We start from the raw sequence: 12,898 nt of genomic DNA, 5'->3' as shown, positions 1-12,898 counted from the left end.
ATAATCCCAATAGGAAGATGACTATGTGCAAGCAATATGGGCTTGGTAGCTCAAGGACTTGCCCGCCAGACGCGAGGTCAGATGGACTGGACGCTGGGTTCGATCGCTACGGAACTATTTGCGCCAGAGCACTGTTTCGTCGCTATCCTGTTTAGCGTTCAGCAAAGGCGCCGGCTTGGAGAGATCAAGGTTCTTATCTAGACCAGGCCTTTCGTCTAAGCCCTGCCAGCGTGAATGCGTCGTTTACCAAGTTGCTTGTTGAAATTTGAAGTCCATGCCGAATCCCGCAGCTGGATCCGAGGGATTAGGAACTTGTGCGAGCCCTCCCATAACGCGATCCGATGCTTGATACATAATTGTCGGTGGGCGCCAACAAACAATTCAATACACCTGCCGTCATATTTGTTGAAGCTGGTCGGATCCACAGGGGTTGCCATGATATCCAACGGTGCGGTCTTCTGCCGCTCTTCAACGTTGGATCGGTTAACCAGGGAGCCACATAATCCGACCGCTACGTCATACGCTTCACGCGGGAAGATCCACAATAATTCCGATAACAAGCTGGGGACCTTCATGGCGGCGATATCTTCTCAGTTGAGCTTTTTAGCGGACCAAGGCTCGATGGTATCCGTCGTAATGTATTGGACGGCATACGATCTGGGATGAACGCGTCATTCGGGCCGAACGGGACCATGGGGAGCTTACCTGACAAGGTGACGATGGATGGACCTGTCACAGAGGCGAATTCAGTGGACCCCCCATCGGTGCGGATCCAGCGTCGCCATCACTCTCGGACTCCTCTTCGCTACCAATCTCGATCGCAGATCGAGTGGTACCGTGCTTGGTCGGCTTGATTCCTCGGCGCAGATTGGGACTAACGTCGAGCCTCAGATCGGGATTGCGATAATACTCGTCAAATGGCCTCTTCCAACGCGTCCTATGCGACCTGGGCTACCTCCAGATCGTCGCCATCCTCGTCGTCATCGCGCTCACCATCTGCACTGAACGGGCTAGGAGTCATCGGAAGAAGAATACCCTTGACCAAGGCCCGGATAAAATGGCAGCCATCTGACCATTCGGATTTGTCGTCATCGTTATCCTGCCAGGTCCGCCTCCCTTGGGAATAGGTCACTTAGCTTGAGCCTTACCGGATCCCGACTCCACAGGTTTAGGCACAGTCGTGGCGGATCCAGTTGTGACCGCCGGTATCACAGCGGTGGATTCGATGGTAGATCAATCCTTGGACCTCGCAGACTCCGTCTTGGAGTACGATACAGTAGTGGATCCCACCATGGGCGCCGCCTTCGGGGATTAACTGGGCTTGAATCCCGCATTAGAGGTATCTTGACCGTGAATACAGTTGTTGACGCTGTAGACCCGGAAGTTAGCGGACGCTGCAGCCCGATTGTGGATCTTCCCGGCGACTGGGCAGTAGGTCCAACATTAGCGACCATAGGCCCGGTATTGGATCCGGACCTGGACGTCGTAGATCCCGTCTTAGTAGTAGCTCCCGTCTGAGATGTCACCTTTGCGGCGGGGCCGGCCTTGGATCCAATTATGGACGGTGCTTTCGCCGTGGATCCAGACTTGAATGATAATGCAGTAAGAGATCCAGTTGCAAGTATCGCTTTGGATAGAGCCGTTGCAGTGAATCTAGATTTAGATCCAGGTTTGGATTTAGACGATGTCGAGTGGCTCCAGAATACAGGTGTGTTTATAATATGGTTTACAAAACTAAAACATCCCCCATGCCGTCACCCATGTCGTCCCCACCTCCCGCCCCACAATCATCGTCGGATTTTTCTGCATCACCAGGGGAGAGATCCGGGCCTGCTTGCGGAGCCGGGGAGATCATTTACCAGACGTCGTGGATTGAATACGAGGGAGTTTCGCTGATGATCCACCACACCCAAAGCGTGACGCGTAACCGCCGCAGCGGCGCCAAAGACACCGATTTAGGGACGATCCGAAGGCGAACGAAATAGGACCCGAGATCGCCGCAGCCACTACTGCCGGCTTCTGGAGTGCCGTATCACGTTGGGCAAGACCTTCACCACGTTCCAGAGCTGGCTGCTTGTGCTGTTAATAAGCAGCCGTAACTTGATCCCGCAATTGGATAGGTGCCTTCTCAGCAGTATTCCGTTTGTGAAACAACAACAAAAAGTAAGTGCTAGCTTTGCAGAGACGAGCTGAGAGTGAATCAACGTACTCAGACAAAGTACCTTCGTCTCCAGCACTGTATGCGTTAGAGTGGCATTCGCCCATTCAGCGGCCGCCTTGACATGCTGGAGCTCAAGCTTGGTCATGTTGTCCTGCAACTCACCACGAGCCCGCGTAGTCATAAGTACGAGCTCCTCATGGCTCTCGTTGCCTCCCGCTGTCCGTCTGCTAAGCGGCTTTTGAGACGCCTTAGACTTGTTGAATGACTGGACAAAAGCGGGACCCGGTGACAAAGTGGGTGGTCCTGGTATCGAAGAACCACCGTGGGTCAATCTCATTGTAGATCCCCCATCCCACAAAGTCTTTGGTCACCACTTTCCCTAGCGTCAGATGCAGTTCGTCGCGGCTCTCGGCGGCGGATGCATTGGCATCGTTGGCGTTTTTGAAAACCCGCTCCAAATCGTTGGCGGATTAGAGATCCAAGATCCCGGATCTGGCAAGCTGCATATCCCTGAAGCAGGCAGTTGCTGGTATCCTGAAGGCGATCCCGCCGATGCGAGAATCGATCCAGTTGCTGTTCCAGGTCGCCGGCCTCTACAGCCTGGCCCGCAAGCAAACGCCGCAGATCCCGAGGGTAGGAATCTGCGCGGTGCTCCCAGCCTTGGATACCCATGGGATTTGAGTGGCGAAAGAAGCAGAGGAGACGGATTACAGAGCTTGCCGAGTAACGCGTGCACGCCGAGCTGCAACACGAGCAGCCTGAGCAGCCTTCTGATCCGTCGTCAGCGTATCAACTTGGTCGGATAAGACCTGAACCAGGGCCCGAAGGTCCGAAGTGGGGGCGGGTGGAAAACCAGGAGGGGTGGGCGGGGAGGCTATGGTGGGAGCCTTTCCTGGCCTCTTGCTAGTACGTTTCGTAGGCACCATGTGTCGTGCGTACAAAGAATATTTTGTGAAAGTGCGGTTACGGAACGCTGACGTCGTGAACGCCACCGGGTGGCAGCAACCACGTACAAGGCCGACTGTGGTGAAGTGCTTTCTCAGAAAAAGATATGGGATGTGATAAGCAGCCATTGTTGGAGGTTAGTGACATAACCTGGCAAATATGGTGTTCAAGAGTGGGTTGGGTCTGTATGAAGTGGGTCCGAGGTCGAGGCTACCATGAGGAAGCTCAAGATGGCGCGGATAACGTGGAATAATACCGATGAGTAGAGATCCCGTAGTGGAGTACCTGGATCCAGATCCTATGCGTGCTGACTGGGTAGACCTTGAAAAAGGGACTAAAATTGATGGACCTCGAGGATTAGAGTTGCTAAGAGGATTCAAGTGGATCTGGCATGGATGACGGACGAGAAGGAAATATCCATCACTAAATGGCCAAGATCACACTGTCCCGAGTCCGGATCCAACGGAATAAGGATCAATACAGAGGGGTGATATTTACTTTCAAGTTGACTTCGATTACTTCCGAGTAATCTGTGTTTGTCCATAACTCCCCAGTAAATTTAATATCCCTAAGTAAAGTGGCGCATGTTGAAAATTGTTTATTCGCATTTGTAACGATCGAGTAACGTTGACACTCAAGATCTTAGTGTGATGCATAATACAATCAGCAATGTGGTAGGATAAAATATATGTGGTATGTAACAGGGGAAATCAAATTGGGTGTGCAGCCTAAAACCTAACGCTACCCTACGCAACGGAGCGAATGTAAAAGAAAACCTCATTTGATCAGGATTCGCGAGCGACACAATAATCGACGATCCTCATACTGTCTACAATGCACACCGGTTATATTCTCCCGTTTAGATAGATCGCGGCCGGAGTCCAAGCATGTGTGTAGAATTTCCCATAGACTTATCCATGTAATACGACAAGAGCTGTCTTCTGATTATTAACCAATCAGGAGTTTGTTGCATACCGGGTTGCAAAAATAAACTATTTTAGTATAGGTCATTAGTTTTCCCCACAAAGCAATAATTGTAGATTTTGGGTAAGCCTAACCGGAAAACAAATCGTGTGATGAAACCCGCCAGGTACTACTTCTCTGGTCCACTTCAAAATGTCGAGTGGGGTATTACAAGGATCGTACCTAGACGGATAAACTAATTATATTAGGTAAAATACGTCCATGATTACGCCTGCCGCAGAATACTAATGTTTAAGGTTAATGCTGGCCACTTGTCACGTTATCTTCGTCATAGGTCATAAAATATATCACCTGACATGACTTCAAAGTCAGCCTACATTTGACGAAAGTACGCTTAGCAATCATCGCCTTAGCCAATTGAGAAAATATCTTTCCACCATAGTCATCCTTCAGCCGATTAAGTTTGTCTTTTTATGTATAGTTTAGACTTGATTTTACATGTATGCCGATTCGTTAGTTCGATTACGTGTGTTTCGCTAGTGCATCGGAATTTTAAGACAAACTGCGCTATCTTAGCGCTCGAATTGTAGCGCTTCAAGCTGTATTGCGTATATGGGTGTGTGTAACGGAAGCCAATTGTAACCAACTGTCCAGAAATAAGTACATGTATTGTGCTATCTACTCAAAACTTGACTGCCTGATTTATTAATCACCCGCGCTGAATGGCCTATGAAATCGTTCATCCTACCATACATCATACGGAAACATTACATGCGACAGGCTTCCACACACTGCAAGCTCAGAGCAGAGCGCATCGGCAACGTTCCCCGTGTCACCAAACGGTAATGGACCTCCGATCTAACGTCTCGCCTGGTAGCGCAAGAGGACCTCCACCAACGGGTGCTGCATCAGCTGATGGTGCACGCTGTGGTGGTCGAACACGTGTATCGCCACATTCGGCCCGTGTATCTCCATATCCTGAGCGTACTCGGACGCCAACGGAGACTACACCGCCCCGCCCAGGTCCAATACGGCGGCGTACACCTCCAGGCCAAGAAGCACTGCCAGCGACCACGACTAGGGCATACTCAACCCCGGGTCCAGTGTCATCTGCAGCCCAACGAGCGTCACTTCTTGGAGCAGCAAGATCACCTGGTGAATCAGCTCAAGCTCGACCTTCTCCAGCCTCTGGTACAGCTAGAAAGCCGCGGACCTTACATTCCACACGACGTCGAGCATCACCCCAAGCTGCATCTTCTGTTGGTCAACCTGAGCAGCAGATACCAGCATCCCCAGCGGATACTACTTCGCATCAATATCAGCTTGTGGTCCAACCTATCGTTAAAACTACGATCAGCCAGCGAGATGCGTCTGGGGAGTTACTGGAGGACTTCGCAGTAAATGGGTCGACATTTGGAGATGTAGCACACAAATTATGGGTGCATTTCGGGCACCATGTGAAAGGGCAAGCGGTCAAATATGATGGAATCTGGTCAGTAGAAACTCCTGCAGAAGAGCAATGGCTGAAGTTGTTGCAGCTCAAACTTAATAAGCATCTTGTCGACAGCTCCAAAACGCAAGCCGCCTGGAACCAATAGCTCGTTTCATCGCGGGGTAAAACTGTCAAGCTTCTGATCTTTAAGTATGGAATGGCAATTACTAAAGCCAGGGACTTAGATACTTTCGAAGCAGCATGTATTCGCCCTCAAGAAACTGATCGTGCTGGGGCTACTGCTGAGGTTTCACTCCGTCAAGTTGCGGGCGAGCTGGAAGCACACTGGGGATCCAGTTTCCAAGCCACGACCATAACGTGGAGACTGTGGGCAAACCAAATAACTCGTGATCTAAACCGTTCGACTTGGAGGGAGAAAATTTTGCAACCTCCACCAGCTCACATCGTTCAGATGTTACGGGCTTCGGCTTCGCAAGTGGAGCAAAGGATGGCAAGTCTCACTCGATCAGCACGTATGGCCCAAGACTGTGTAATCGGAGCACTGGCTGACTATGAAGTGCTTCATCAAGACTGGACTGCGTTTGGCCAACGCTTAGACGCTCATAAACAAAACTTGACGGCAAAAAAGAATGTGATTGACGCATTCCTGGAAGACCTGGAGCTGACGCCTATTACGGAAGTGATTGATCCGCTTCCTCTCATGCAGAATATCGACGACTTCGAGCATGCTGAGTAGCTAGTTCTCTGGGTCGCACTCGTAGTCGCTGCATCGCTCTTTCTCTCTAAAACCTAATTCATCTTCGTCGCCGTTGTCCGTCATTAGCTCACTTCTCGGTATATCCGACACTCGTTGTTTCTCCGTCGACATGGGACCATTGGGATCGAAATATCCCTGGACCTTCCAGCCACAATGTTCAAATACTCTCATCAAATTGAAGTCCTCGAAGCGCTGAAAAGTCTGGACTGCAAAAGGTAGGAGAGCCCTCTCGCTGGACTCACTAAAGTGCCTCTGAAAAGACTTTTTCACGTACCCGAATAAGTACTCGATCGGGTTGAAAAACGGGCAGTAAGCTGGGAGGAATATCGGCACAACACCAATGCTTCTGAGAAAGTGAACTATCTCAGGATGACGATGTATTGAAGCACCGTCGAAGATCCACACAGAGTTAGAGCCCGGATAAAGCCGAACCTTGTTGCGTCTCAAATAGGCAAAGTCTCGACAGCATGTCACGAATTCAGCCCTATCGAATGTCCCTTGTGTGTCAAAGTAGTCAATAGGACCACGTACACCGATAAATGCCAAGATGGACACCCTCGGCTTCCGCTGGAAGTCGCCTCTAATGGCAAGCTTTTGTCCCTTGAGCGAGTAGCCACGTTTCCGGATCATCCCTCTCTTATCGAAGGAAACTTCATCCAAGAATACCAAGTTGTGATGGCTCCAGCCAACATGAGCTAGCTCCTCTACAAAACGGAAAATATCTCTTTCTTTGATATGCATTGCCCGCCTTTCAAGTACCTTCCACGTCATGCCAAACTCGTGAATAATGCGCCAAACAGAAGACTTTGAGATCGTGATGTGATGAGCTCGTACGAAAGCGTCTTGAGCTTCGTCAAGATAGGCAAGATGATGTTTTGCGTAGTAGTCACAAATCCATGACCGATGTGCAGCTATAAACTTTCTTTCTCTTGGTTTGCCCGCTCGTTCAAACGCCCCAATAGCCTCGTAGACGCGAATCCAGTTGCCTATCGTGGTACCGGACTTGTTGTAGATATGAGCGAGCTCCTTGCGCGTGTAACCAAGATTGTAGAATGCGTATAAGCAGTGAAGCACCGTGTTGGGATGTGCATGCTTCTTACGAGTCTTAGCGTCGATCAATACTCAATCAGATAGGTAGCTGATCAGGAATTTGTGCAGGACGTGTCTTAATAATGACAGCACGAACCTGGTCACACAGAGCACCGCACAAGTGGATGCGTACACAGTGCGGTTTCTGCTTGCGCCGCTTTTGAGAGCGCAGCTCGAAGTTGCAGCTGGTGAGTTTTGACCAATCATAGCGAGAGCGCAGCTCGAAGTTGCAGCTGGTGAGTTTTGACCAATCATATCTAAGTGTTGATTTTTCTGACTATCCGTCAATCACCCTCGGTATCCAATTTTCACTGGAATTGACAATACATCATTTAGACTACCGCATCGCCTCTGTCCTAAGCGAACGCCCATGATCGACGTTTACGGGTCAGATTACTTGCATCTCATAATTAGTGCTGAAAAGTAAAAATTATCCGAGACTGATCCAGTTGAATGTTCCGTATGTGAAAGACCTGCCTCCATTAATTCCAAAGTCGTACGCTTGTGAGAGCTGTCTCCCACGATCAAACGCTTGGTCTGCTCACGTTTCGCTAATAGTATTTCGGTCGAGCACGTCTGGCAAATTGTACGCTGTCGCTCTCCCTTTTGCATCGTTATCAGCCCCGGTCAGCTCGCGAAAAGTGGGCAGCCATCTGTTTTAAATACAGCGCTGTTATTGGCCATAATCGAAGCTCGCTTAGGACAGGGGCGATGCGGTATTAGGCGTGCTTCGCAATTAGTCACACCTTCGCACTTTAGTGACCACATAAATACGGAGTTTATTACTAGTTCGTCATTAATATTCACTACAATGTTTCAGATTCTCCAAGACCACCGGGACTTATAAATGGTCGCACGAAGTTCTTACAAGGCTACCGGTATATTATGCCTGCCAGAGGCTTCGAATCTGAGCGCGGTGCAATTGATTTTCTACATTGGCAACACACCGTATGACCTTAATATTACATCTTGTTCACGCTGCTATTTCATACAACCTTTTTCAAAGCAGCTCGTCTTCACATTCGTATTTCTCATTGCCGGCAAAATGCCAAGACAGGCCACTGGTAAAGACACGTCCAGGATCGCAAGGCTTGTAAAACAGCTCACAAGAAGCGAGAGCCAACAGCAAAGATCAACCACAAAAGCTTCAACTACACACGTGCGTGGAGATAAGATCGTTCTTAGGTGTAGTGGCTACCGTAGCATACGCTGCAAAGCCCGTCTGACCATTCGAGCGCATGTAACAGAATACGAATATTTGAGCAAAGATCAACCACAAAAGCTTCAACTACACACCGTGGAGATAAGATCGTTCTTCGGTGTAGTGGCTACCGTAGCATACGCTGCAAAGCCCGTCTGACCATTCGAGCGCATGTAACAGAATACGAATATTTGAGCTTGTACACCTGTGTGCAGCCAGTCTCATCCAGCACTGAGGTCGACGACTGCTCAGCGGCGATGAAAAATCGCGTCGACAGTCTCTCCATCCTTGGCCTAGAAGACGTGTGCACGATACCTAGAAGCCAGTTCGCGCCGAGCTCAAATCGGACGACGATGTAATTCGGAAAGGATTGACCGAGGAACAAGTTGCAAACCGTGTATATCGCGTTCATTAAATCCACTACGGCGTTTATCTTCTTAGACGCATCGAAGTCTCTTCTCTCTATGGCCGAGGTCAAGGCGGCGAGCTTCTTCCAGTTTCACTTTTCGAGACCGAAGCCCGACCCTACAACAAATCCAGACCGAAGCATAGGTTGGGCACACCCTGAACTAAGGCAGTTGCTGATATACAGTGACATGTCACTATTCTTTTGTAACAAGTTGATGACGTGGTCTACCGAAGATCTTCCGGAAGAGTGTACGTTGGCACGTAGCCAGCTTCAACATGGAAAAGGTGCGACCAAAGGGCGGAAGGAGCCCAACGGATTCAACGGACACACGGTTGGCTTGGAGATTGAGCGTGATCTGGATCGCATCGGGACGTCACGGTGCTTCGGCGAGGAGGTGGGTGATCTGACTGGAAACTATCTGTTCAGGGACGAAGAAGGAAGAACGAAAACGAAGAACGAACCTCTATTAGCTTACGTAAGGTTAGCTAAGGAGAAGGAATACAAAACGTAGGAGCCAAAGGTTCCGGCACAGGGCTCAGTGGAGCATCTGTTGGCCACTGACGCCTTCGAGTACCATCAAGCATCAACTACGGACTAGGGACAGACAGCGCAGCAGGCACATAAACTATACGATTTGCCCAGCGACTCGGGCAGGAGGAATAGCAACTCGTTACCCTTTGATGGAACTCTTAGAGGTGCTCCATCCGAGATCAAGCCGTGCATGGTTCGGCTGATGCATTACCAGACAAGCAAACTATTCGTACCCGTCTACCTCGCACGGTGTAGCTCGAAGTCTAAAGACACGTATTTCGATATCTTTGACCTCGTCTACAGCGACACTTCAGGTAAGCCGATATCGTTCGACGTCGTCTGCGACTTTGTGTTTCCGTTAATCAACGCGATCCAGAAACAATTCCCAAACGTCGAAGTAGCCATCTGCCTGATTCATTTTGTGCAGGCCGTTCGGCGACGAATGAGGTGAGCATACCACATTGCTGAGGTAGAGATCTGCATGGAATGAAAAAGTGTGTGCATGATGCGTTCACCGTCATCGACCCGGAATTAGTGAGTGCCCGACAAGGTATTCGGTGGGTCAAGCGCATAATTCGAGCTCAGTGTGCTATTGCCGGTGCTGGGCATACGCGTTCTAAATGGAAACGCTTCTGGAGCTTTTTCCGCAAGACTTCGTTGGAACGCTACAGCAGTGAAGGGTGAATTATCCACGGGCTCGACAGCTGTCTTTTGTCAAGGACAAACAATCCGCCGAAGCGATTCTACCGTGAGTTGAACCCCCAATTCAACGCCACATCTGAATGTAGCAACGTTCGTCCAGGTGATCAGGTCAACCTCCCAAGATTTCGTCTCAAATCTTCGATACGTTCCCCAAGGTCTGACGTTGTTATCGTTATCACCGTCTACATTACAAACTTTAGTCAGCACAAAAACCAAAGTCAACATACATGTCATAAGTAGTACCCTCCGCAACAGCAGCCGATACGGTTCCATGTCAGCAATTTCTAAGCATTATGCCATCCCAGTCAGCGTATCATTTGAGATCTCACAATTCAGCATAACACAAAACCCTTATACCTTCCGTGTCATCATTCGCGTTGCCTTCTTCTCAGTTCCCACGTGGTCGTCTGGAGCTTGAGCGCTTCGTCCTTCACTTGCTGTTGAAAGATAGCTAATAATTTCTTCAATTGCAAAACAAAGGGACACACATACCGTAAGCGTTTTCGGCTCCCCATACTTTCGTAAGCCAAGACAGGATCCGTCGCCGCTCTGTAGCTTCCAGATCTCGCTACTTCTTGCTCTTCTTCTTTGGCTTTGCTGCTATCTTCTTAGCAGGTCTCTTTGGAGCATTTGCAAGTTTAGACCTCTTTGCATTGGGTTCCACTGCAGCCGTAGGGCTCTCAGCACCTGCCGGTGCGCTGATAGGCGACGGTTCCAACTGTTCTACGTCAAATATGTCAGATAGAAACGTTAGCAACTATTGACCCATCAATAACTAAAATAGCCTATACCTGCAGGTACGGTGGGTGGACGCCCCATGGTATCAAGCCAAACCACCGCTTTGTCCGCTTTAACATTCGCGAGAAGTGCATCCTCTCCATTGACGAAGTCCAAGCTTTTTTTGCCGCCACGAAGTTTGCAATCCGCTCTCTCTCTGCGTCGCTATGCCCGTTCTTGTTCCCGTTTCGGTATTTTTTCCTCTCTTTCGCCGCCCATTGTAGGCCAGAAATATACTCATGTATTGAAGGAGGAAGTACCAGAAACACCAGCATTTTTTGTCAGCACTTCTTAATCTGCAGGAGCACCATTGCAAAAGATGAACGATATTCTTCCCATCGACTTCCGTTGCTTTCCTGCCACACACATCTCGAATAACCGTTTGAGATAAGATAATGTAAAGTGTTGTGTAGACGACTGTATTAAGTTCTGTCCCAAATTTTACTCTCAAAACAAGACCGCCCAAGCAAAAGGACCTTCGGGACCGCAGAGCGCGCATCGACACGCCCGGAGGTGGCGATTGCTGAATACCTAGTCCGCGCTCTTCTAGGCTACGATAATGTGTGGTGTTTTGGTAATAAGATGGTGGATTTACCAACGAGCTGTGCGATCTTGCGAATTATGAGGAAAATGGAGACAGCAGAGTTTAGATTCCGCAGATCGTGGCCAAGATATCTGTTAACGCTGACCACTACGTTGACGGTGGGTTTTCATGGAGCGATACGGTCAGCAGCGAGGCTCCTACGTTTGTCTTTCGGGAAGTCTCTAACGTTGTGGCACGCTTTCGCAAGCAAGAACGACTTCCCAAAGCTCCAACTCGCTTGAATTTTACTGCGCGTAAAGGATATGCGTGCCAAAGTTCAGCGATGTGTTGAGAGCCTATGGAAAAAGAAAATACTAGACTTTATAAAATTTGTGTGTGGACTTTTCGTGTTCTATTATTTTGGGAGATCGTTTAAGTGGTAAAGTATGCAGCTCCAACGTCTTTATTTCTTGACGTGGCAGCCCCGTCAAAACAATCACGAATCCGCTGCATATAGATGTGTTTTAATATATGTAAGTTTCTTTTCCACGAAACATAAGACACCTTCATGTAATACATTAGAGTCATCTTTACATTTCGTAACGTGTCCAATTAATTTCCTTCATGAATATATACACGTATCTAGCATCCCCAACAAGTAATGTTATCATTGATGTGATGCACGTACTGGACTACTTCGTAGGTACGTTAAAGTGGTTTTTGTACAGAGAAAATGAAGAAAGAGTAAAAAAAGTCCTTGCGTAGCTCGCATTTAGCGTTAATGTTATCACTTGAACTTTTATTGAGCTTGTAGCCCCAATGACGTATGATGCGTCTAGCGTTCTGCAAAGGGTGCCTGTATTTGACGGAATGTTTAGCTGTATTTTTTTAAATAAAACAGGTGAAAGCTGAGGTGGGTCCACGAAATGGCCGGTTTTAGGTATTTAATTCGCGGTAGTGCCACTTGATAAGTTATTTCGCATCCCTGACTAAGTTAAACCGTTAAAGATGATTGGGGGTGCACGGGAGCTCATACCACCACGAAGACTTAATATACTGAGCCGTTAACACCCCGGAATGTCTGTAAGAAGGGGCATTAGGTAGAGAATGTAGATGAAGGATTGTTCTCACAAGTAGTACTTGGGAGCAAGGCTAACGGAAAGTTGTTAGCGCACACAATAATTAAGGAAATAAGTGAATGTGAATGATATAATAAAATGTAAATGACTTAAGAACCTTTGATATTTATAGACTAAAGACTTAAGATTGTTTAACCTCTCTTTAAATGCAGATCTTACTTCATCTCTAGTGCCGCATCATTTTTGCAGGGGTGCCCGCGGAGGCTCTCTACCTTTTTGCGGACGGAGGTTCCTCGATTGACAAAAGTCTGACGTCCATTTAGATCCTTAGTTCCACAGTATTCCAC

The 12,898-nt window shown here is 48.6% G+C and overlaps 1 protein-coding gene across 1 annotated transcript; it reads left to right on the top strand.

Moving 5' to 3' along the window:
- Window positions 1-8,994: 8,994 nt before the first annotated feature.
- PITG_16893 (uncharacterized protein) lies at window positions 8,995-10,412 on the top strand (the record flags this gene model as incomplete). Its single annotated transcript, XM_002897274.1, has 4 exons — window positions 8,995-9,333; window positions 9,451-9,509; window positions 9,774-9,917; window positions 10,373-10,412. 4 exons carry the CDS (start codon window positions 8,995-8,997, stop codon window positions 10,410-10,412), a joined length of 582 nt encoding a protein of 193 aa, XP_002897320.1.
- Between the last annotated feature and the right edge of the window lie 2,486 nt (window positions 10,413-12,898).

The sequence above is a fragment of the Phytophthora infestans genome, genomic scaffold (genome assembly GCF_000142945.1).
Source record: "Phytophthora infestans T30-4 supercont1.46 genomic scaffold, whole genome shotgun sequence".
NCBI lineage: Eukaryota > Oomycota > Peronosporomycetes > Peronosporales > Peronosporaceae > Phytophthora > Phytophthora infestans.
The sequence above is the reverse complement of the archived record's forward strand: the minus strand, read 5'-3'. Positions and strand labels throughout refer to the sequence as shown.